The 23,675-nt window shown below is 39.7% G+C and overlaps 2 protein-coding genes and 1 long non-coding RNA gene across 4 annotated transcripts; 1 reads left to right on the top strand and 2 right to left on the bottom strand.

Annotated features, from left to right (window-relative positions):
* Positions 1–33: 33 nt before the first annotated feature.
* LOC110057498 (uncharacterized) lies at positions 34–9,418 on the bottom strand. The gene is made up of 11 exons (XM_089276267.1): positions 8,977–9,418; positions 7,175–7,351; positions 5,948–6,232; positions 5,147–5,320; positions 4,126–4,287; positions 3,377–3,510; positions 2,170–2,326; positions 1,362–1,527; positions 1,047–1,092; positions 837–891; positions 34–572 (listed from the first exon to the last, which is right to left on the bottom strand). The coding sequence occupies exons 1-11, from the start codon at positions 9,347–9,349 to the stop codon at positions 409–411; spliced, it is 1,893 nt and encodes a 630-aa protein (XP_089132393.1). The 5' UTR covers positions 9,350–9,418; the 3' UTR covers positions 34–408.
* LOC149101395 (uncharacterized) lies at positions 6,313–6,890 on the bottom strand. The gene is made up of 2 exons (XR_016203127.1): positions 6,695–6,890; positions 6,313–6,548 (listed from the first exon to the last, which is right to left on the bottom strand). It is a non-coding gene; the product is annotated as an uncharacterized LOC149101395 (long non-coding RNA).
* A 3,114-nt stretch (positions 9,419–12,532) lies between the features above and the next one.
* Positions 12,533–23,117, top strand: LOC110057506 (uncharacterized). 2 transcript variants are annotated; one of them, XM_089276268.1, is made up of 6 exons: positions 12,536–12,816; positions 15,121–15,391; positions 15,835–15,988; positions 18,307–19,213; positions 20,606–20,719; positions 21,218–23,117. In XM_089276268.1, exons 2-6 carry the CDS (start codon positions 15,154–15,156, stop codon positions 21,527–21,529), a joined length of 1,725 nt encoding a protein of 574 aa, XP_089132394.1. In that variant the 5' UTR covers positions 12,536–12,816; positions 15,121–15,153; the 3' UTR covers positions 21,530–23,117. The 2 variants fall into 2 exon arrangements, with proteins under 2 accessions (XP_089132395.1, XP_089132394.1); XM_089276269.1 differs by lacking the exon at positions 20,606–20,719 and having other exon boundaries at positions 12,533–12,816.
* The last annotated feature ends 558 nt before the right edge of the window (positions 23,118–23,675 follow it).

The raw sequence follows: 23,675 nt of genomic DNA, 5'->3' as shown, positions 1-23,675 counted from the left end.
TATAACAAACACGGCAACCAAAATTTATCATGCTTTAACAGGTTGCGCAACGAGCTTTTATTGCAGCTTCAGCATAACATCGTCATAAATATTCATATTATGCTATTTGCTCTAGTAACATTTTCCTGTGCTGCATGAGGGGTCTGGATGTTTCCGATAAATTTATAATTTCGCTTATTGTCAGTCAAAAAAACAACGAAACCAGCGACTAAATGATAATCAATATCTATTTTTATTTAACTACTAAGAGCTTTTAGTGGCGGGGGAATATCATGCAGAATTAAAGTCACTACATTTCGTTTGCAACATCTACGGAAATTCAAAACGAAGGTTGAAACATACGTCTTCTCTTTTACGAAAGAGCAATTTTAAGATGAATTTGATTTGCGATTTTCTGATAGCAAGAGCTCAGCCCAACAATCTTTGCTGAATGTTTTCCAGCAATTGTACCAGATCCTGTGGATTTAGAATATCCGGTATCGCTCTCTTCGCCATTTCAATGTTGCTTGGTCTGGAAGTTCTAGGAGCTTGTAATTGACTCTCAGCTTGTCGTAAAATCTGCATCGTTTCGTCTGCGAACAAACCGAACAACGAAATAAAAACAAGCTCGATTTTTTCCCTTTGTGACTGGTGTTAAAAGATAAAGCTCACAAACTACAAGTGAGACACAGATTATTATATCCACAACGGTTATCATGGAAAAATTATTGTTTATTCCGAAGCGATGTCAGTTGTGCACATTTTCTGGCACGTACGTACGTCAAGACGAGACCTCCCAGTTGATGTTTTTTTTTTCAAAGTGGGATGCATAACTCGAGCAATAAGTGTTTACTCACTTTGAAAGTTATCGAGATCTGCAGGAGAAAGTGACCCTCCGAGGAGTGCTTGAAGCTAAAAAACAAAGGCAGAAATCATTTTACTATACTCAGACGGCTCGACTTTCAAATCACCACTTCAACCAGTAATAAGTATTGTCTACCAAATCGTTTCAATCTTCTGTGATATATGATAATTACAGGTCATTAAATGTGGAATGAAATATTTACCCTCTGTATGATTCGGGTGAGAGATCCAAGTAGACTAACAAGTATCCTGCAAAGGTGGATAATTCAGTTATCGCACCGTTTACCATGTATAGCACAAGTAAACAAATAGCTATGGACTATACTGATCAACTGATCAGTTAATCAAGAGATTGATTGACGATCAATCGTCTCAGTACTCCTTGATTAGTTAAAAATAAGGCAATCGGTCTGTCTCTTTATTGGTCAGTAAAACCTACCAAGTAATCATTTCAAAGGTCAAACTTATTTTTGTACAAAAGATCACAATCATGAAGAGTTCAACTTATTTCCGCTTACTTTTGTACATGAGGAGGAATAGTCACTGTTGACACGACTGAAGATGACATTACTGGTGTAAAACCTGAAGAAGTTGGTTTCACTGTAAATGATGGTAGTGCCGTGGATTTCGTTGTATTGATGGGCGGAACAAGACTTGGCGTTGGACTCGATGTGGGTCGTGATACTGAAAGATAAATCGATCGACAGCTTGTTTCTCCATACAAGATCATATGAATACAATGTCGAAATGGGCAGCTGAAGGTTGTAAAAATATCGAATTGGGAATGCTGAGCTATGATTTAACGGTCGCGCAATATTTGTTATGCTTGATGTCTCCTGATGCAGGTTGCGGTGTTTACTGCGTGCTGTAAAGTAAAATAAGCAACTATGCGTGATACGGCTTCCTGGATATCTTGTCCCATGATGCAATATAACGAGTAATGAAACGGAACGACCGAGACAGAGACATTTTATGGACTCCTTCAAGCCAACGTTGAAAACTCGGAAGAAATAGTTGTTATTTCAAATTGAAAGAGATTTAAATCAAAACTTTGTCGTAACGCCTGGCCCTTAAAAAAGCTTTGACTCTCTCTCTGGTACCATATTATGCCAATCTCACAGTTCTAATTTCTAGTGGGTTTAACTCTAGTATCCGAGAACTGAAATGGGAACGATAATTGGTACTTTTATGCAGTGGTGTTTGCTTTTCATTATTTTACAAATTTGAATGTAAAGTTTCTTTTCTTTCATTTTGTACTTAGGCTTCCTAGATCTTCCTCACTTTTATATTTCTTTCTTTGTATTAAGTTTAAATGTGAACATTTACCATTTTGACAACTTGCTATGTCCACTCGCAGACATAGATGATTAGAGGACACAGTCAACGGTTCTCGTGGATTGAACAACACATATCTAGCCTGTACAGGAAGGATGAATTTCGTGGTGACTACAGCCTTACCATCAAAGAAAGGGCCAAAAAATACCTGGAAAAGAGAATCAAAGAGCACTGATGTTGCAGCTGTAATCAATACTTTCACAAGCCTATAAGGGGAAAATCATGGAATTCAAAGCTGATAGTTTCTTTACCAGCTTTACATGCTACCAAACAGGGGTATAATTTTATGAAGTGTTTGTCGTTCTCGCTAGTTCTAAACAAGTTTAGCTCTTGGCCGCTTTAACTTGAGTGAATGGCTTTTTCTTGGTTTATTATGAGAAACGATCTGAAAATTTAAAGTATTCCGAAGTCCTTTAAGTCCATGACGAGCACTTTTAATCTGACGATCTTCTTATCTTCTTCAAATCGCGCATTTTCAATTGAAGCGTTCTTTTAAAGGTGCTCAGTCACGGTATTTTGAGTTATTTTGGCCACATACAAAATTACCTTTAAATGGTAGGAAACCTGAAAATAAAAGTTTAATAAGATAGAAAACACCAAAGAGATAATGATAAACTATAAAGGAACAAAAGATTGGGTATGCTTGTCGAAAAAATGAATTAAATTCCTATAGGAGAACAGACTGGGCAGCTTTATTTGAACCCTAATACACGCTACTTCAAACGACACTTAAAACAGAATAGGCGTTATTACCACCCGCTGTTCAGGAAAGGAGCCCGCGATTGTAGACTGGACTTAAGAGACCGGCGGAAATCGAGCCTAAAAACGGAAATGAGAACGTTTTTTGTGATAATTTCTTCTAGCGCATCCTAAAAGACACTTTGACAGCTTTTAAGCTGTCAACAATACCATTTAAAAATGGTATTGTTTCGTCGTGAAAATCCTAAGTGAGTCCAGAACCCTTGATTTATACCCCTAAGTGAGACGACGAGAATCCTCAACCTTTTCAAATGGGAGTCCCCCGGGACTATCATACTCATACACCTTATTCCAAGATGGCCACCATTTTAGGGTTCTTTTGTTTGCTTGCAAATTAGCCGTTGTTGGGGCAACAAGGGGTAATTATGAAGACAAACAAAAGAACACTAAAATGGCGGCCATTTTGGAATAAGATGTAAACGGCAATACATTGGTTTACCTTGCGACGTGACCCTTCAAGAACGAAATTAAAATTGATGTTGTCTGTGCTGGTTTTTATGTAATATTCAGAGACTGATTTGTTAGAGTTTGCTTTTCCCTGTACAGAGACTTGTTCTACCGACATGACAGCACCTTTTAACCAAAGAAAACGAGTGTCAGTGAAGAGTTAGTATATTTATAAAATAGCACATACTATTTTCTGTTCGGTCGTTTGTTTCGTTCGTTCATTGCGATTTTAATCGTTCTTTCGTTCAAATTCGTTCCAGTTCGCAATCGGTCGTTCGTCCGTTCGCTCGTTCGTTCGTGCTTTCGTACGTTCGTTGTTTCGTCTCCTCGTTCGTTGCCTCGTTCGTTTACTCGTTCGCTCGTTTAATCATTCATTTATTGGTTAGCAACTTTAATTTTAAACCAGCCCAAAATGTTCGTGCCCATTACAGGAGAAAAATGTCTATTTTCTTTATACAGGCGTCTTCATACCAGCTGAGGAAACCCCCTTGACGCGGCGGCCATTTTATCCAAATGAAGTCTGATCGCCTCTAGTGTGCACAGATAACACATGCTTCCTTAGGCTCAAAAAAGGTCAGCGGCATCATGGTAATTGAGACAAATATTCAGGATAATTATTTTGTGACTCCCTTTGAGTCTTTGTAAAGTCACTTTGTTAGACTGACTTAGTTGAATACAAGGCATTTGATCTGAATATGGTCTAAACTGGTATTTGTCGTTCATGTACTACCAGTTACTAACCTAAATCAACCTTGAGATATTGGTTAGCGTTTACGACACCCGCACACCACACATCATTGCTATGAAGCACTGGGTTTCCAGGTCCCTGGCTGCTAGAAGAAGAGGTAAACTGCACATTGCCGTTGGAAGTGATCAGCGAAGTACAACTCCCAGATCCTGGTACTTAAAAGAAAGCAAAGTTAAACAAACATGTTTGTTTACCTCTCTGTGATCATGAAATTAGAGTTAACGGATTTCGGTTTCCTCTCATTGAATCTGCAAGTCAATGACTGGGCACAACAACAACAACAGCAACAACAACAACAACATCATAAAAAACAACAACAACAACATCATCATCAACAACAACAACAACTAGCTTCATTTGCATGACCATAAATACATACAGTGGCACAAAAGCGTTTGTAAACTAAAACTAAAAACAAAACAGTTACAACTAAAACAAAATATGGTAGTATACTTGGTACATGTTTTTACTCATATAACCATCGTTGAGGCGTCCCCTTAAAACACCGATAATAAAATGTGGTCTTATTTCCCCCTAGAACGTTATTTATGTGTTTAAAACTTTCGCAGATTTTAACTGTAAATTTTACTAATGACCATGTTTATAGACGAGGCTAACATAAAATGGACCACTTTGATCATAGTAGGTATTAGAAGAGTACGGCCTACACTACTAATACTAAAATTCATCGAGAGAAAATATCTCAACACCAGCAGCCGGACAAATAATAAAAATAAAAAAAAGATATTTAGCTGAAATGACCATTAGGGGATGGCTGTGCAGTCACTGGTTTTGAGGGCGTTTGCGTTGCCTTAACAGTGGATGAAGGTGTGGGCTCAAGCATTGACGTCTCAATAGCTAAAGATAAGAGAAAGAGTGAATTTAAACGTACGAATAAAGACAATTCCGACAATCTCCGAAGATTTCTGATTGTTTTCTGATAACGTGGTAATGAAATGGCTTGAATATTGAGTTAGTTCCTACATACAAACTTCTCTAAAAAATGGTTCTCACCGGGACAGTTTTTAGGACAAAACGTAATCTCGCCGGAGTGTCCGCTGCATTGCTGGCCACCAAACGCAGGCGCAGGATTTGTACATGTCCTGGAGCGGTTTCTTAGGGCATCTACACACGGAGGGCATGGGCTCCAATCCGACCAGTCTGACCATCCGCCATCAACTGGAGAGGCTACAAGAAGTGAACACAAGACAAAGACAATAGCATCTCTTTGCTACTCATATAAATGTTGTATCTTCAGAATGTTCGATACAGTATCATATGCATAGGTATATTGCTGTTGACCTCTATTGGCTCTATCGAGTAATATGGTTTCCTACTGAATATTATCTTCCCTGGCTATTAGAATGCAAAAAAGCCTAGATTATTAATTAAGGTGGTTATTAGTGGCAAGCTGAGGTACGTGATATGAGGGAACAATTGAACTGCAGTGCTAAGCCACGCAACGTAAGTAAAATACACGAGCTAGAAATAAGAGAGTAATTCTAAATAAATTTTTAGTGCTACAACCCATATATAATTAACTTTTGAGCGCTACGTTTCTGCTGTGGCGGAGCTTAAAGTGATCCTCCAACTTCATTTGCCCGGAGCCAGATTTCTGGATCATTCTCAGCATTTAAAACTAGTCCAGAAATGGACTGATATTTTATTGTAGATGTATCCTTCTGTGTGAAGACTGTGGAACAAAACATGACTCTCTAAATCCATCACTGGACTTTTTCAGCATTCTTGCGACATAAGAACTGGCCATGTAGATTTTACAGATGTTTTGACTGTGGGAATTTCTCTTCAACTTACCAATTTCACAACACGTTCCATTATATCCCGGTAGACAAGAACAACCGCTGCTTGTAGGAATTCCCGAGTTCTGACAGTTATCTCTGTTACACGAACGCATCTCTGACAAATGTGGACATGATCCTCCACAAGACTCAAAGATTGTTTTTGTCCTCGTTCTGGTCTGTGTTCCATCCGTCCCACATTGATGAGTGCAGGGACTCCATCTTGACCAGAAGCTGACGTGACATGCTTGAGGGCTGCACGGCAGAGGGGAGCTTGGAATGGAAGGTGGTTGTGTAGACACTGGTGTCGTAGGCGTTGAGCAATTGAAAAGTAGATACTTTAGATAATAACAGTTCATCATAATAATAGAGATGTAAATATTTTAAGGAAAACGACCAATTTTTTAAGTTTGCAAGACATGTTTCGACAGAGCTTCTGTCATCTTCAGTTGAATGAATGATTACAAAGCAAGTTGAATAATAAGTAGGCAAAAATGCTAATTAAGACAAATAGTAACAACAAGAACGTGAAAAGGTGTAAGTTAAAAGGATAATTTTAGATTTACATGGTGTAATTGCTGATTGAGGGAAGGTAGTTCTTTTTGAATATGAATAGCCTCCTTTATCTTGAGTTGAAAGCTGGTAGTGGCGTGATCTAAAATATGAAAGCAGTCTATTGAACACAATGAGCGACATATTCAAAAAGAACTACCTTCCCTCAATCAGCAATTACACCATGTAAATCTAAAATTATCCTTTTAACTTACACCTTTTCACGTTCTTGTTGTTACTATTTGTCTTAATTAGCATTTTTGCCTACTTATTATTCAACTTGCTTTGTAATCATTCATTCAACTGAAGATGACAGAAGCTCTGTCGAAACATGTCTTGCAAACTTAAAAAATTGGTCGTTTTCCTTAAAATATTTACATGTCTGCTGCTATCTAGACCTTTTGGAAATAATAGAGATATTTCAACGAATTTAGGTGAGTTTTAATTTGATCTCTTTTCGAAGATTTCTGAACATTTTATAGTGATTGACCATGGGTAAAGTAAACGTTTCAGAGTATTTTCTGGAACTGTGTTTTTATACCCGTGAGGTGTACAGTAAATGCAACGACTCCAGATTGTTGATGTCATCTCAACATTGATTTCCCATGCCGGCATAGTCCCACTTTGCCAAATTTAACTTGATCACTGAGCCACTCCCTACATATAAATGTTTTTCAAATAAAACACTTACCGGAACAGATTTTAGGACAAAAGGTAATCTGGCCTGATGGTCCGCTGCATTGCTGGCCACCAAACGCAGGCGCAGGATCTGTACATGTCCTGGAGCGATTCCTGAGGGCATGTACACACGGAGGGCATGGGCTCCAATCCGACCAGTTTGACCATCCGCCATCAACCGGAGAGGGTACTAGAAGTGAACACAAGACGGAGACAACAAGAGCTCTGTACTCTTCTTATAAACGTTGTATCTTCGATACGACAGCATATACGTACTTAGGTATATTGCTATAAATTTCTAGTTTCGCTATTTATTTTGGTTCTCTGTGCGGGTGAGGGGGGGGGGGGGGCGTTGTAGAGAGGGTGCTGGAAGTGAACACAGGAAAGAGATAATAACATTTCGTGCTCACCATGTAAACGTTGTATCTTCGATGCGATAGCATAAACTCCGAGTATATTGCTATTAACCGGCATTTTCGCTATTTGTTTTGAAATCGATATTCCCCTTTTTGCTTTAAATAAAATTAGTATTGCGGTTGTTGCATATCCTCTTCCCTGGCTATAAGAAGGCAAAAGCCTGGGTTTTTAAGGTGGTTATTGAAGGCAATCCAAGGTGATATGGAGAGTAGAACTACAGTGCAGTGCAAAGCCACGCAGCGCAAGAAAACTAGACCAAGGTGGTGTGTAGAAAGTGGTGTCGTGAGCGTTGGCCTGGGTTCGAGAGTTGATCTCGCTACAACTAATTGAACAACAAGCAACGACAACCAACCTTTTTTTTTTGCCAAATAGACCATTTTACAGTTGTCTGCTCAGTGACCTGATCTTTGTATGGCAGCGAGGCTAGAGTTGACGTTGTTTTGATGCAGACCTCACTGCTTTTGTCATGTAAATGCACCTAGTTAGCATCAGAACAACTTGTTTTACACAACAAAAGCAGTGAGGTCTGCATCAAAACAAGGTCAACTCTAGCCTCGCTGCCATACAAAGGCCAGGTCACTGAGCAGACAACTGTAAAATGGTCTATTTACAAAAATAATAATAAAAAAAACAAAACAACAACAAAACAACAACAAAAAAAACAAACAAGAAATACAGCATAAGAAGTTACTTTAGATGATGATAGTTTAACATAATTATTCCGATGACTTGTGATCCTTTTTCGAAGATTTCTGAAGATTTTCTAAAGAGTGATGGATTTCCCTTTTATACCCATGGGGTGCGTTTTGATATCGTTTCAACGTTGATTTGCCATGTGCATAGTCTCACTATGCCAAATATAAATTTAAGCTTATATATATTTAAATGGAAAATTCCTTGGTGAAAATTACGCAATTTCTTCCGGTTATATAATTTTGTAAATAAGTAAGCCCTTCTAAATTTGTGGTCTTTCGTTGCAGTATTTTCGAAGACTTGTAGGGCTCATTTAGGCTACATAGAATTTGCTTTGTGTTTCATATCTTTATGTTTGTCTACACTGCAATTCGGTATAATGGTTCATATACCACGAAGGCTAAGTCAATGAAAACTCTTGAAATGGATTATCTAATGTCCAGTTTTTAATTATGTTAATTATACAGAAACCAAAAATTCCTTTCGTGCCAAGACGGCTTTGGAATATAAGCTTATATACAAAACGGCGTTTGTGAAACAGGAAAATCTAGAGTTGAAATTCAGCAGTAAAACGTGGCATAGACACAAGCCAACAACAATACATTTGAACCTCCCCTTGCAGACACCGTAATACAGACACCTGTGTACATGTGTGAAGAGATTTTGTGTGTGTTTTGCTTGCGGATTTTTTTTTTTTCAACTTACCAATTTCACAACACGTTCCAACATATCCCGGAGGACAAGAGCAACCGTTTCTTGAAGGAGTTCCTGAATTCTGACAGTTGTCTCTGTTGCACGAGCGAATCTCTGACAAATGTGGACATGATCCTCCACAGGTCGCAGTGACGGCGACTGTTCTTGCCCTCGTTTGTGTTCCAGTTGTCCCACATAGATGGGTGCAGGGACTCCATGCTGACCAAGAGCTGACTTGACAAACACGCGGACTGCAAGGCAGTAGAGAGCCTCCTCTTCTACGCGGCTTCCAAGATTCGGCGTCCCGAATAAAAACCGTTGTTACTAACGTAACAGCGAAGAATTTGGCGGTCCACATTTTTCGAAGCTTAAGGAATGAAGACATCGAATTCTTAGCAAAAGTACAATTTTTGGATCTTGTGCGCTGTTAGCAACGTAGCCGGAACAAATGACTAGAAAACGCCGAAGACGGTCTTACATATTTAAGATTGCGGAAAATAAATTCTCGTTTCACCGCTGACGTGTAGGTTTTGCTCCCGAGGCTTATATTTTTATAAATAATTTGAAAATGATGCAATGTCTTCTGATTTTTATTAGAATATCTCACATGAGACATGATTCAATATTAATTTGTAGCTCAGTTGACTTTAGGATAATGTGGGGCATTATAAAATATTGGCTTGAGAGCTTTCCACTTTAAGATATTTCTCAAGTATAAAGAACTAAATCAAGCAAGTACTTCATGTCCTCGCACGTAAATGGTCGTTAACAATACCTCCAGGAAGTAATTCCTGAGTTTATATGGAGCGTTGGACATGGTGGAATGTATAATTTGACCTTATAAGACAGGAGGATTGAAAATACTGTGTTCGAGACTTTTTCACGAAGAATTCGTAACTGCACATTGTAAAGAAAAAAAACTTTCCAAGTACAGTTTCATCTTGTTGTAACGAAAATTCTTGAGTCAAAATTCAGCGGAAAAACCAACTTAGACAAATTATTGCATGACAATATTAGGAAAGTTCAGGACAGTGCTTTTTATCCCCAGGGGGTTATGGCCCATTCCCCCAGGGAGTCATAGCAAAAAGTGACGTAAGACATGACACTGCAATGTTTTAAGACACTACTAAATCGTAATTACTCAAAGTTATATTAGTATTTTCAGTATGTCATTCCGTTATTTGGAGTTCAATCCACGACTTGTTTTGTGTTTCATTTTATTAATGACTCTTGACCTAACTTTTAATATGAAAATACTGAAATGACACTGCATAATTTTGAGAGCAGATTATATCACGATTGTTGAAAGTTACATTGCATAGCTTAAATGATTTACGTCGAGAGCAACATACAGTTTTAAGTTCCGTAACGACCTCAGAAAGGTCTTTAACAGCTCTAGCCGGTGATTTAAGAAGCTGGTGTTTAATTAAGGTTTCTGTAGAGTATAGTAAAGCTGGTTCAGGAGTATTGTTAATCCCCCTGGATGGGATTTAGATTCTTGCAGATTACCCCCCTCCACCGCAGGATTCCCATATACAGAAGGCGGATTCAAGTGTCATTTAGGATGTTTAAACTCCTCAAGGCATCCTCAGTTTAGCCTTGCGCGTGAAGTAATAAAGAACACAGTCATGCTGTGCTGTGGTTTAATTTAATCGCCCTTCCGGATATCGGAGAGCTTTCAATTGCAACGTCTATTTATCTTGCAGTTAAGCTATAACAACTGTAATATGTCTGTCTGATACAGACTGGCGTTTTTGCAGGGTCTAACAAAGCTGGCCCGACACCCAGCGGGGTTTAATTCAAATTTCAGATAAGTACATCTTCGTTCCTTTAACATACAATTCCCCTCACACCCCCACAAGGTTTGCCCCCAGCGTTTGGGCAGATTCTCGAACAATTTTGCGATATTTTCTACATTCCTTAGCCCTCAGGGTTTAATCAATGCATTCTTACAGCCTAGAGCCATCTTCTTTTCCTACTTAAAGGCATGCATGAAGGTTATACAATACTTTCTCGACAGATGCTTTTGGTCGGTCTGCCTGTCTTTTATCTTTGCCACCCTCCAATTTCGCCATTTTTATTGTTTATTTGTACCATCATAATTATGCCTCATCCACTGTGAATGTAGTTATGTTTTTGCCCAGTGGGTACATGCACCGGCTGGCTGGTGTTGCTGAAGGGGTATGGGAAAGTTTGTGCAAGGCTTGATACACGCACTCCAATCACAGTTTCCATCTTAGAACGGATGTGTACTAATTGTGCACCTGTTCTGGATAGTTAGTCTATTGCCTGTTTGTTCAAAGCAATGTGTACCACTTCTTTTTATGCCTTTATGCGTATTGGCAAGATAACTGCCACTAAGTAGGCACCTGACGTCATACAGCTTGGTCAGGTTACCAAGCTCTTTCATACGTCTGGCTTTACAGCTTCGGTGAAGCTCACCTTTCATCAATTTAAGCACCATTATAACCAGCCCCCAATTTCCATAATTATTTCCCGCCAAGTTGTTTGCCCTGAGGAAAATCTCTTTTTCAGTTCGTGGCTCAGTACTAGGGCTCCTATTTCAACACCTAAATGGGGTCCCCGTCACCCGAACGGAATTCGATGAGTGGTTGGCTCAAGCTCAATGTAATAAGACATTACGGGCTTGATTCCACTAAATAAAAAGGTCATAGTTTTGGGATAGGTGCAGCCTCCCATGCAGCTGCATGTGGTTATTGATCTGATTCCCAAATTCGCGTTCTCGGAAGATGGAAATCGGATGCTTTTAAAAGGTATATTCGCCTTACCAGCCTTTCGTAGACATCAACATTGCACAAATTCTTGTTTTTGTCAGACTAGTTCGGCTGTAGGCTGGTGTGGCATAGGATTTGGTTTGCAATGGTAACTGTCCTTGGCCTTGGCGATACTTTATTATCTCATTCATTCTATTGCATTCCTAACATGACTGTTTTAATTTTTCCCAATAGCGTGCAGGGGCCACTGTTAACATAAACATGAGCCACACCCATGTTAGTTATTGACTTCTATCGCCTTCATAACCATTGTACGGTTTATTGGCACTGCCTGACTGTATAAATAGTGTACAGGGGTCACCATTGTCAGGCTAGGCCGCCATTTTCGTTTTAGTATGAATAGTTTTCATTGGTTACTACTAGCATACAGTTCGTCCAATTGTGCATGCCACTTCTTGTATTACGTTCTAATAGTGTGCAGTGAAAGGGCCACTACTGAGATTATGTCAGGAGAGTGTGTAGGGTTCTCTTGTCCTTCCACTTATATAACATACATCCGCTTACTCGCTAGCACTTACGTCCGCTAAATTTGGGCTGCTTCACTTTACCCAAATGAGCTTTGTCGAATTTTTGCCCCTACCTTTGCTGGATAGGGCTTCCTTTTTTCTTTTGTAATTGACATTAAATTGAAATGATTATTAAAGTGGCTATGTGGCCAGCCACATAGCCAAAGTTTATTCAAAAAATAGAGAGTTTGTTGATTCCTTGTCAAACACTCTTCTCGGCAAACAGAGCAAGCCCAAACAATAGTCTTTATTGTTGCGCTGTATATTTTGAAGAGGGGCAGGATAAATGTAATGTTTAAGTTCAATATATCTTAATCAAGCCAAAGGGAGAGTAAATAGAAGAAAAACGAAATCAGACGTGATAGAAGAAACCATTTCATTCCGGTTGAATGATTTGTTCAAAAAGCCACAAGTCCGAGACATGACGTCACTGGAATACGAGAACTAACGAGGAGCACAGGGCCCTTCGACGGATGTTACTGAGCGTTGAAAACCTACCAGAACACACTTCAAAAGCTACCAGCCAAAAGGAACGTCGTGTACTACGTCTGGTAAGTTTGTTCTTTGACAGGCATACTGAAAATTGATTTTCGCGAATGCAAACGTGTTTGGGCAGCTCACCCAGTTGTTAGAGACGCGATTAGACCTGTATGGATGTCACATATTGACGCCTATAACCCGGAAACGAGTGAGCACAGTTACGTTCAGCTCCCCTTCTCCTTACGCCTCTCCCTTTTCCTTTCGAACTCCTCAACCCTCTGCGTGTTTAACTTGGTGGAGACTGTGTCACTCAGACTTCTCCATTTCTGCCTGGCATACCGTCCATTCGACAAACGTGACCTAGTCAGCGTTTAGTGAACCGTCTTTAGTTTTATATCTCCGACGTCTGCACGCTTTAGTACCTCTTCATTACTTGCGAAATGATCCCATTTGACAGCAAATTACACTGAATGAAATAATAGACAAATTTTGAAAAAGAACTCGAAAAGCGCAAACAAGACTTACTCTTCGCCACAAGTGCCTAAACGCATTCGTGGCATTCGAACCTGGTAAAGAAACATTCTAGTGAGACAAGTTTATCATGTCGAGCACGTATGTAAATTGTCTATCAAGATAATCAGTTTGCCATTCACTCCATAGCATTCAGCAAACATACTCAAATAGCGCTGCATTAACTCTTCACTTTCGTCTTGTGAAAGAGGTATCTTTTTTGAGTCAACGAGTGAAAAGAAACGATTTATGGGAAGAATCTTATCTTTCTTTCATCTTTGCTTCGAAAATACGGTTAATAATGCGATCCTTGCGCCGTGATCTTTGATGTATAAAGCGTTGAAAAATAGCTAACTCCGTTATGATACGATCGCAAAGTTCAAGATTGTTCTTAGTGTGCAGCAAGGACTCCTGATATTAAAACTGCCGCGGCATTCCATCAAAAGCCGACAGGAAAAGAGCAGACAGCTTCAATGGAATCCGAGTATTTGCAAGGACACATTTACCTCTGGGTGCGTTGCAAGATGATATACCTTTTCATTGTTTTTTTTTTTTCAACTTTTGATAACGGCCATGTAACGAAAATACGTCGACACTGCTAGAAAGAGCACCCTAAAGTTAGTATTCAAGCCAAGTTCAGAAGTCGTATCTTTAAAAGTCGCAAAGTTGTAGCTTCGCAAAGTCGATAAATTTTACAGATGTTTGTAATGCGTGGGTCAACTTTTGTGCCCCCTAGCATACAAACGTCTGGTGAAATTTCCCGAATTTGTAGAACCCTATTTTCGCTATTTTGCAAGATGTGACTCTCAAACGTGATCACTTTACTAATTTGCAGGTGCTCTTTCTAGTGGTGTCGACAGATTTTTCGCTACATAGTCAAAAACAGAGAACTGGCAGCCTTAGCACGTTTGCGGCGCTCAACATTGTTCTTATAAACGGCAATGTTGTTTGTTTTGGCGCAGTATACTTTCGTTACGTTCAGTCTTAAAAGGAGAGTCAAATATAAAATCAATGGCCTTGAAAGTTACTAGAACTTTCAACCAACACAAAATTTCAGATCTCCTGATTAATTAATATTATAATCATCGGAAACAGAACCAGTGATAACACACACCAGTGAGACCATTTTGTCCTGTCTCATTTGCATACCGTAAAAGCTCTATTACCCCCCAAGGACTTAATAGAAAGGTCCAACTCAAGCAAATGCAGTGAACTGTGAAGTGGAACAGATTATTTAATAAAGAGCAGCCAACATTATTATGTATTTCAGTCTACATTTGTTTGAATAAAAACAAAACAAACAAACCAGCTGGGCCTCATGAAGTGGGTTTTGCAAGACAGAATAGGAGGGACTAATAACAGATCGCACGCCCTTCATTTTCTCTTGCCATGTTCCAAAGGGGGGTGGGGGGCTATTATAAAGGAGAGGGGGGCTTATTACAAAAACCGACTTCCAAACGGGGAGCCCATTAAAGAGAGAGAAAAAGAGAGAGAGAGGGGGGGGGGGGGGGAGGGGGGGAGTTAATAGGGAGGTGAGGGCTTAACAGAGCGTTTACGGTAATTATGCTGCTGACAAGCTGCCAGGAACCTAAAGCAAAACACCAAGAAACAAATCGGGACAGTTTGCGCAAAGATTGTGATAAATTGTTTATTCACTATACCAAAGTATGAGACATTACAACTCGCCCAAACTTACACGCACCCATTACGCTATTATATTTGGGTGAGCTGCAGATTGATAAAATAAAATGCAGTGGAAGTCTACATATGGCCGTAAACTACGCATTTTGGCCGAAAGCTCAGAAAACTGAAAGAACCTTTGTGATCCTGGTGCCTTAACAATCCATTGCCGTATTTTGTTACAGTGAACATCATACGCTTCCCAGTCAAGCTGTGCCATGGATGATAATAAAGAAGTGAAGTTCACGTCCAGACGTACGAAGAGACGTAAGGTCGTTATTGGCGGTGTCATTACAGCGGTTTTGTTGCTAGGTTCAGTGGTTTTCTTGGCCGTCTATTTTTCGCTTTCAAAACAGAAGCCAGCTCGTTTGGTAGAAATCGATCTGAAAGAGGGTGAAATTCTGACTTATCGAGTGGACCAACATATAGAGCTGCACGGCAGCGATGGACAAAAGGGTGAGTCACGGCTGTTTTTTTTTTTTTTTTACAGTGCACGCTGAAGATTTAACCAATTTATTCTAAAATCAAAATAAGTACATTTAGTGAATGTCAAGTGTTTCTTCGTCTTTGATGACATACCGTAGTGTAAGAATTTCAACTGCTCATCAAACGAAAAACTTTTCCCTTGTTTATCTGACGTGATCCCCTGATGTAAAGACGTGTTTTGATTGGTTAAGTCGGCTTAGGTAGACCACTCTTGGAAGAAACTAGTATCATAGCTTTAAATTTTCAAAAGATTGGATAGGGAACTACGAAATCATCGCTTTACGAGCTGTAAAAAGGGCTACGCTTAGTACATTTACTCGGTTTAGGGACCATTTTCATTTTCGAAAAACTGCATGAAACAAGCCATTTCCTACTCAACCTTACCTTTCCACTTGTACTTCATGCAATTGCAGTGACCATCCGGGCAATAGTCGGTATCCGGGTTCTTAACAAGACGTCTGAGGAGTACTGGTTCCTGATGAAATCCAATTTGTCCCAATTGGGTCAAAATGCTACCATGAAAGACCTGTCGGACTACTTCCTTGTTCAACTCCATATTGCCTCAAGGTACAAGTAATATTAGTTGAAATTCAGTGATGTAAAGCAAAATCTTCGTTATTCAGCACTAATTTTCATCCACAGACTCAAATTTTCCACAACTCAGAACTGAACACGCCACAAAGTGAAAACTCTGACTCAGCATCTTCAATTTGAATAGCCACTCCATTGTAGATGTAGAGTTCCGATTTTTTCTCGTGAGTCGCAAATTTTTCAGCGTTCTCTACAAACTGACTCAAGCAGTTACTGTTTACATAAATTATGGGAATGCCATCGAAGTAAAAGTATGGTATTTGTGCTCGTGACGTCATGATCAATAGGTCATCTTTTGCATCTTGGCTATTGTTTATTAACTCGACATTAAAGTTTACACAGTTTGAGTTTTGAGCTTTTTGTATCTATCCTGGTCGTGTTTCCGATAGCCTGGAGAAATATAGTCGACGGTTTTTGAAGATGTGAGGGTTAGGAATTTGCCATAGCAACAATATGGTAATTATATTAGTCCTTTCGTACGTTCTGGTGTTTTGTCTACTTTCCTCTGTGTGGTAAAATCCTCGCGTCCTATCAACACTTCTCTGTCATCCCCCTAAGGCCGGTTGCAGTTTTGTCTTACTTGAAATTTCTCAATACTTAGGTTCAGTGGCATGATATTTGTATTCGAAGGTTTGCCAGCACGTTTGACGTTGGCTGGGTTTAAAGGCACGCGCAAACGCTTCCAACATCACGGTTTCAACATGTGCATCTGCTTCAAAATTAGTTTAACGTTTGTTGAAACAAATTTCAGAACCGTTTGAACTGAGATCGCCCAATGTTATTTAATGCGTTGAAAATTGTTGAAAGCACGTTGAAAGCGTGTTGAAACAAGTTTGATTCATCATCGTTCGACATTTCCTTTGTTTTTGAAAAAGTTGGATCGTCTTGAAGCCTTTTGAACAGCGCGTTCAACATTTGTTAAACAGAAGTATGCGCACAGGTAAACCTGGTTCTTAGATGTTGGAGCCGTTTTTAACAGTCTCTAACATGTTGGGTGCGTTTGACCATCGTGTTACAAGTTGTTAGTATTTGTTAATACTTGTTGGATGTTGTTGTTTCAACTGCCAACAGCAACCCAACACGGTTTTCAAGCGCACTCAACATGTTGGGCGCAACAATTTTGGATGATGTTAACCAACAACTTTGGGCCAGAGTGTTTGCGCGGGTTTCGGCCCCGTGTTCTTGACTTTCTCTGTATGTCAATAAGTTAACGCGTCTTGTCGACATTCCTTTCTACGTTAATGCGTTTTGTTGGCGGTTTCTTTGTCTTCTTCCCGTTTCGTTTTGCTAATGTGCTTCTCAGGTTGGTTTTACTCCTGTTTTTATTGCTTTAGCCTTGTTTTGTTGAATGAGTTTTGACCTTACGCGAGAGGGATCGCCAGTAATCGCTTTATTCTTCGTTAGCTGGTACAGTTGGAGAGTGACCATAAATAGTCTAGAATCGAACGTTCATTATTTGCTATGGTATGCGATCTAGGGAAAGAAAAGCGGGCGACCATGTTTTCCAAACGTACGTGGCTGACACTTTTCGTTGGCCGTCGAGATGGATTCTTGCTATACTTGTAAGATGGAATCTCATTGATTTTTGACTGGAACCCATTTTTTTTTTTCACGAGTCCGCAAATCCTGTTAACTCATCGACAGACTGTTAGTAACAAAAGGACTGTATGAGCCACAGGGAAACACCCCAACATTTCCACTAATTAAAGTTTACTTCCACTCAAAGTAGAAGGCATGCTACACACGCAGTGAGGTAGCATTGATCTTTCGTTTGTATCCATATTGCATTTTCAAAGCGCCGCCAATACAGAGTTCGAAGTACAAACAAGCGCAATAAGGGCTAAGCCCTGTGAATGGCTCCAGGTTAAGCATACCAAGATTTTCTTTCTGACGTTTTCGCTTACTTGTACTCTGACCAATAGAACATATTCGTATTCTTGGCATTGAACTAGATCTAGCATGAAGTGGAGACTCTTACGGGGGAATACATTTACATATAAAAAGATTCCCCCGTTCAAGCCTCGTGTGCAAGCTAGTTCCAGCTCAGTACGGTGGATACGAATAAGGTCTATTTTACCGGCCCTATTTTTTGCCTCTTATGACCCCCTAGTCTCCAAGGATGCAATGTTCGTAGTGTTTTTCCTTGATTCATGAGAATAACTCTTAAGAATTTTCTAATCGGTTGAATCGCTCAGCGGACAGCCGAGACCATAACAATTGTCATTCCAAATCAAATCTTGAATTTCAAATCAGCTTTAGTTCTCATGTGACAAGTTATCGAATTTTGATTTTAGCCCATCAAACCGCACCAGCGAGTCATTTGAAGTCTTTGGACCTCGTCATATTCATCCAGAGCTCCTCCGCCATGTCTATAGTATCTTAAAGCAACTACTCCCAGAGGTGCAACGAGACCTATACGAAGATGTGGATGGAGAGAAGGCGACAGGCTCGAATTCACCCGATCCTGAAGAATCTGCTTTGCTTCCGGGCTCCGTGAAAATGCATCGACAAGCGAACACATTAGACCATGAAAACGCAGTCTTCATCAGGAGTAATTTCAACCGCGCAGATTTTGTGGATTTTTCTTCCGAAATTGATTTCGATTTCAAATATTCTGATTCGGCGTTCATTGACAAAAGCAATGGAATGATCGCCCAGAGCAATGCCTCTTTCTCAAAACAGTTGAATTTCGGGGAACCGATTCATTTTAATAACAGTCATCAAGACAAAATGATGAAAGTAACTATGGTAAGCCAGGTTTCTCTCATTGAACTGACAAACTACTTCGAAGACGGGGAATTCGAAAGAGTAAGAGTTCATCTTTTCGTGAGGCTCTCTCTCCCTAAGTCTAAGGCCACTGTCTCGGTGAAGGAAAACCTACACAACGTTTCAACAGTTTCTAATTCAACCCTAACGCCCAATTCAACCAACTCTTCGAGCACTCCGCTGCAACGGTCCCGGCGATCGTCGAACTTAGAGGTTGATTACTCTGCCACACTGTTTGAGAAGAAGGTAATCGGTATAACCGTAAAGGCAGTGGTAAGGCATTGGGTGCAACAAGGCGTAATAATGGGAATAAGTGCCGTTCTTTCAATTGGAAGCCACAACATACGTCTATTTAACAAGGAGTACTCCTGGAATGAATTGCAGAACCAACAACCTACTGATATCTCACACTCGTGGAGCACTCCATCTATCATAGTAAGTGTATGTCGTGTCATTATACTTGCTTCCCTTTGATAAACTGGGCATTAAGAGCGTACTCAGATCAAAGCGTAAAGTCATTCAAACTTTCACTCAACATTAGTCAATCCCCAGGGTTATTTAGTCGAGAAATACTACATCATTTTAAGATAGGTAAATAAAACTTTTTTTATTATTATCAAGACAATTTTGGCCAGTAAGCTTCTAACGTACTACCGGGGTGAACAATCGATAAGAAGCGAAATCGGAAACGCCGTTCGATAAATCGATAACAATCGATAAATGCAATTTAAACGTCATCGCTTTTATCGAAATCGAGATTGCTACTTTTACCCCAGTAAAACGTTAAAAAATCGAGTCTACGATTTTTTATTTATTTATTTATAGCAGACACTTAAGTTATTACTAGGCTAGCTTGCAAATAGCGAAGAGCTAATCGAGGCAAGCCAGACTGTACACGGAATAATTTAGACAATTTTTTAGAACAACAAATGAAGGTCCCGCACTTTCCAGCACTTTTGTTTTGATGGATCATTGCCATCAAACGTTTTAATCTATTACCATTATAGTAGTATCAAAGAAATTCCCAATCATTGATGAACAATTAATAGGTTACCATAGCAAGACTTGAGCTTGTTAAAAACACCCCTTATTTTAGCTTTAACGGGCAATAACTCAAAAACGATCTCGGTGACACCCATTTTCTATTGTCGGGAGAGAATTAGCATAATAGAATACATTTTTTTGCAGAGAAAAACAAATGTAGGAGCGGATTCAGAGCCACCTTAAATTTTCGAAAATGTGCAAGATTGCGTTCAATCAAACAGAAAACAATCACTCAGTCGATTGTCCACTATATTGTATCAGTCAAGAAGGTGTTTCATCAAGACCGTTTTAGATCGAACTGGACCACGTAGTGCAGACTCTGTTAGATCGTTTGAACTTATAATTGTAACTACAATCTTGGACAAGATTGGAGTCCGAAAATCCTTCTTCAGTATGTGTGCCTCAACAACATTTCTGTAGTAACTACTCCTCTCCTCATGTTGAATTTGGGAAACTGCCATTGCTAGGAAAACATTTGGGAGACACAACCAACATTTGTCTCTAGGAAGGGGGCTTTCAAACTCGGTTGGTTGTTGGTTTTACGTAGAAAAGCTTCCAAGCTTAATTTTCTCAACAGGTTTTCGAAGATTGTAGCTTGCCTCAAATTGTTTTTTGTTGTGACAGGTACAAAAAGGTTTCAATAAAACCTTCATGGAAAATTCTGAACTAGTAGCCAAGAATTAGAATTAGTTGAATCAAACAAAGGAAGCCCTCTATTATTCGTCAAGAATTACTAAGTACTCTGACTAAATGCACTTACGTCTATTTTTTCTCTTTCCTTAGTCCTTTAGCATTCCGGTGCTTATGATCTTCAGCATTGGGGTGGATTTTAAATTAAAATTTAAACTCGGTTTGACAAAATCGTATCCTCGGTCAAGCAGTACATTTGCCGTGCAGGTAATTACCTATTTACCTTCCGTTTGGACTACTCTTTACGGGGCCCGATCATGGGAAAGACGATTGATTAGTACTTACACTAGAATCACACTTACTGTGTTAGCAGTCTTCGTGCTTCGACCAACTATGCCCTATTAAGTACAATGCCAATATATTCTCTGAGAATGTTCCACATCGGTTTTGTTTCTTCCTCGGGTTTCGCTTCTCTATTCATTAACTTTTGAGAATGTCTCTTTGCAAAAATAGTTGTCATTCACTTTCGTTACAGTTATTGGTGGTGAACAAAAACGTCGAATTTCCAGTGTAGTTTTGAGTTGAAAACTCAAAACTTCGAGAAGTCAAGTGATTAAGAAATCTTAACAACAGTCGAAGTCATCTGACAGTTTCATTGCTTTCCTGATTCACATCAGTTTACCTTTATTTCACGAGTTAGCTTGATCAAGACAAAATCCCTGGTAACGATATCCTGCTTTGAATGCCTGTTGATTTCTTCTTCAGGTTAAGCCTCATGCCGAAGTCAGAGCTGAAATCGAAGGGTTCCTTTCCGCCCACGTAATCAAAGCAGGAGTGTACGGAGATGGCACTATAGTGCGTGTTGGTTTGCCTGTGACACTCTCCTTACAAGTATACCCTTCTGAGAGTTGGTGTACGACCATATCTGCCGACCTGACTGCATTGGAGCTGAGTGCTAGTCTTTACTATAAAAGGTGTTGGATCTTTGCCTGTGGTTCACGGAAAACCATATATAGGTTTGGGACATGGGATGGCATTAGCAGGAACTGGGAGTTGATGCCGACACGCTGTAGTTGATACACATATGAGTGAATGACGTATCTTTTTTATTGCCATTGTTAACGTTGCTGGTTTGTTTGTCAGTTCCTCACGGAGGCTGACATAGTAGCATAGAGATTGACTTGCACTTCGAACTTTCAATAACACGTATAATCAGCTGAGATCTGATTTTAAGATATAGGCGCGTAAACATTGATCAATAACACTTAAAATTTGTTTTCACTTCTCCTCCAAAGCAGCACCTCAGGGTCAAGTTAATGAAAATTCAAAGCAAGTTAACCCCATTAATAATAGTTAGATTGTTTGTCAAAAGGATTGGTTGTTGGGGGGAAAACGGGTGAAATGAAATAATACTTGACTCCACATTGCCTCTCCCTACCCTGATGTAAAAGTGTATTCCGGCGACTGAGATGCTGCTTAAGATAACCCAGGTCTTTGATGGGCTAGTATACGATCCAGAGGGGAGAATTGGAAATACCTTTAGGTGCTTTATGCTATAGAAACTGGTTAAGCTCCGATCGAGTGGGCCACTTAGGCTCTGTATGTGTCACTTTCATTTTTACTTTGTTTGCTTTGCCAAAAGTAATAGTTTCCCGATCGAGAGATAACGATTAGCCTTGATATTAGGGAGTTCTACTGGGACTGAAATCGCGTAGAATATCGCCCGAGACGAAGCCGATGAAGCCTCAATTAAGTCGACATTTCTGTTCTCGAAGATCAGGGGGTATTCTGCACTGATTAAGCGTGTGAGCGCACCCATTTCAATGTGTGCCCATCTCAACACCCTCAATGACGAAAGTACTTCAAACAAAGAATTCAGTTTTCACGTGACTAAGACTGAATGGGTGGACATTGAATGCTAGGTAAAGTGACCTACAATCATTATTGTCCCCAGAGTCCGTTATACTTTTTGCCTGCATCAAGTATCGCGACGACACCTGGCTCTGGGTACGAAAACCTCTAAGACACCACGGACTGGCGACCTTACCAGTGGTTATTCTCAGGTTGTACATGGTGTGTACTGAGGTTTTCATCGTTGATTTCCGTATCTATCAGGAACAGCAGGTGTTCTGGGTTGTACATAGTGCATGCTGAGTTTTTCATTCTAGCACGTAATTTTAAATACTTTCCTTTTTTCTTTGTTGATCTCATTGTGTATCACGATCAGGTGATGGCCCACGAGTGGTCGTATTACTGATAAACAAAATCCGCGGTTGTTTGAAACGGAGTAAGGAGGATTGAGATGACCGGTAGAAAAACGCTTGATGTTTTTGTCATATTTCAAATTTATATCTAGAGGATTGTTCCTTAAAGATAACACCTTATTAACTTACAAAAATTTGTAGTTTGGAAACAGAGATACTCCTGTGCACCTGTTACTAAATGTTTAAACAAAACTTAGGGCAGGAAGGAATCTCTTTTGATGAGAGCCACTAATTAAGTTTTTCCGGTTTCACTTTTTTCATGTCTTGTGTCGTTTACATTTCAAGTTTCTAACGTAAAGCCACACAGTTTTAAGTCCTTAGAGTAGTTTTGTGATAACAGTTTTCTTTGCTGAGAAGTAGATCTGCAATAAAATAGCCTGTGTATGCATGGTTTGAATTAATTTAGTGTTAATGGAAACTTTTTCAAAGTTTTGAGTCTTCAAGTAATGGAAAATTTTCTCTAAATCTTGGATTTTTTATCAGTGTCTGTCTAATACAGAATGGCGTTTTTGCAGGGGTCTGACAAAACTCGCCCACACCCAGAGGGGTTTGATTCAAATTTTAGATAAGCACATCTCCTTGCCTTTAACATTCAATCCCCCTCACACCCCCACCAGGTTTGCCCCCAGCGTTTGGGCAGACTCGCGAACAATTTTGCGATATTTTTATATTCCTTAGCCCTCAGGGTTTAATCAATGCATTCTTATGTAGCGATATTTCTGTTCGATTTGTAAGCACTTTGCAACTATTGCAATGAAGTGGCCTTCAACAACATGAAAACCACTAGCTAAAATGACGAGTGTTTATTACAGCTTTAGCATAGCACTTCATTTTACCGATAGATATTACACAAGAATTTCTCTTTCATGCCTTACGTTGAGCTCCCGGGGAGGGTATTCCCAGAAAAGTTGGGTGGGGGTGTGCGGCCCACTTCCCAAAACCCTTACCTCATTTATGAC

Source organism: Orbicella faveolata, unplaced genomic scaffold (assembly GCF_042242905.1).
Source record: "Orbicella faveolata isolate gen_17 unplaced genomic scaffold, um_ofav_v1 contig_4, whole genome shotgun sequence".
Classification (NCBI taxonomy): Eukaryota; Metazoa; Cnidaria; class Anthozoa; order Scleractinia; family Merulinidae; genus Orbicella; species Orbicella faveolata.
The sequence above is the reverse complement of the archived record's forward strand: the minus strand, read 5'-3'. Positions and strand labels throughout refer to the sequence as shown.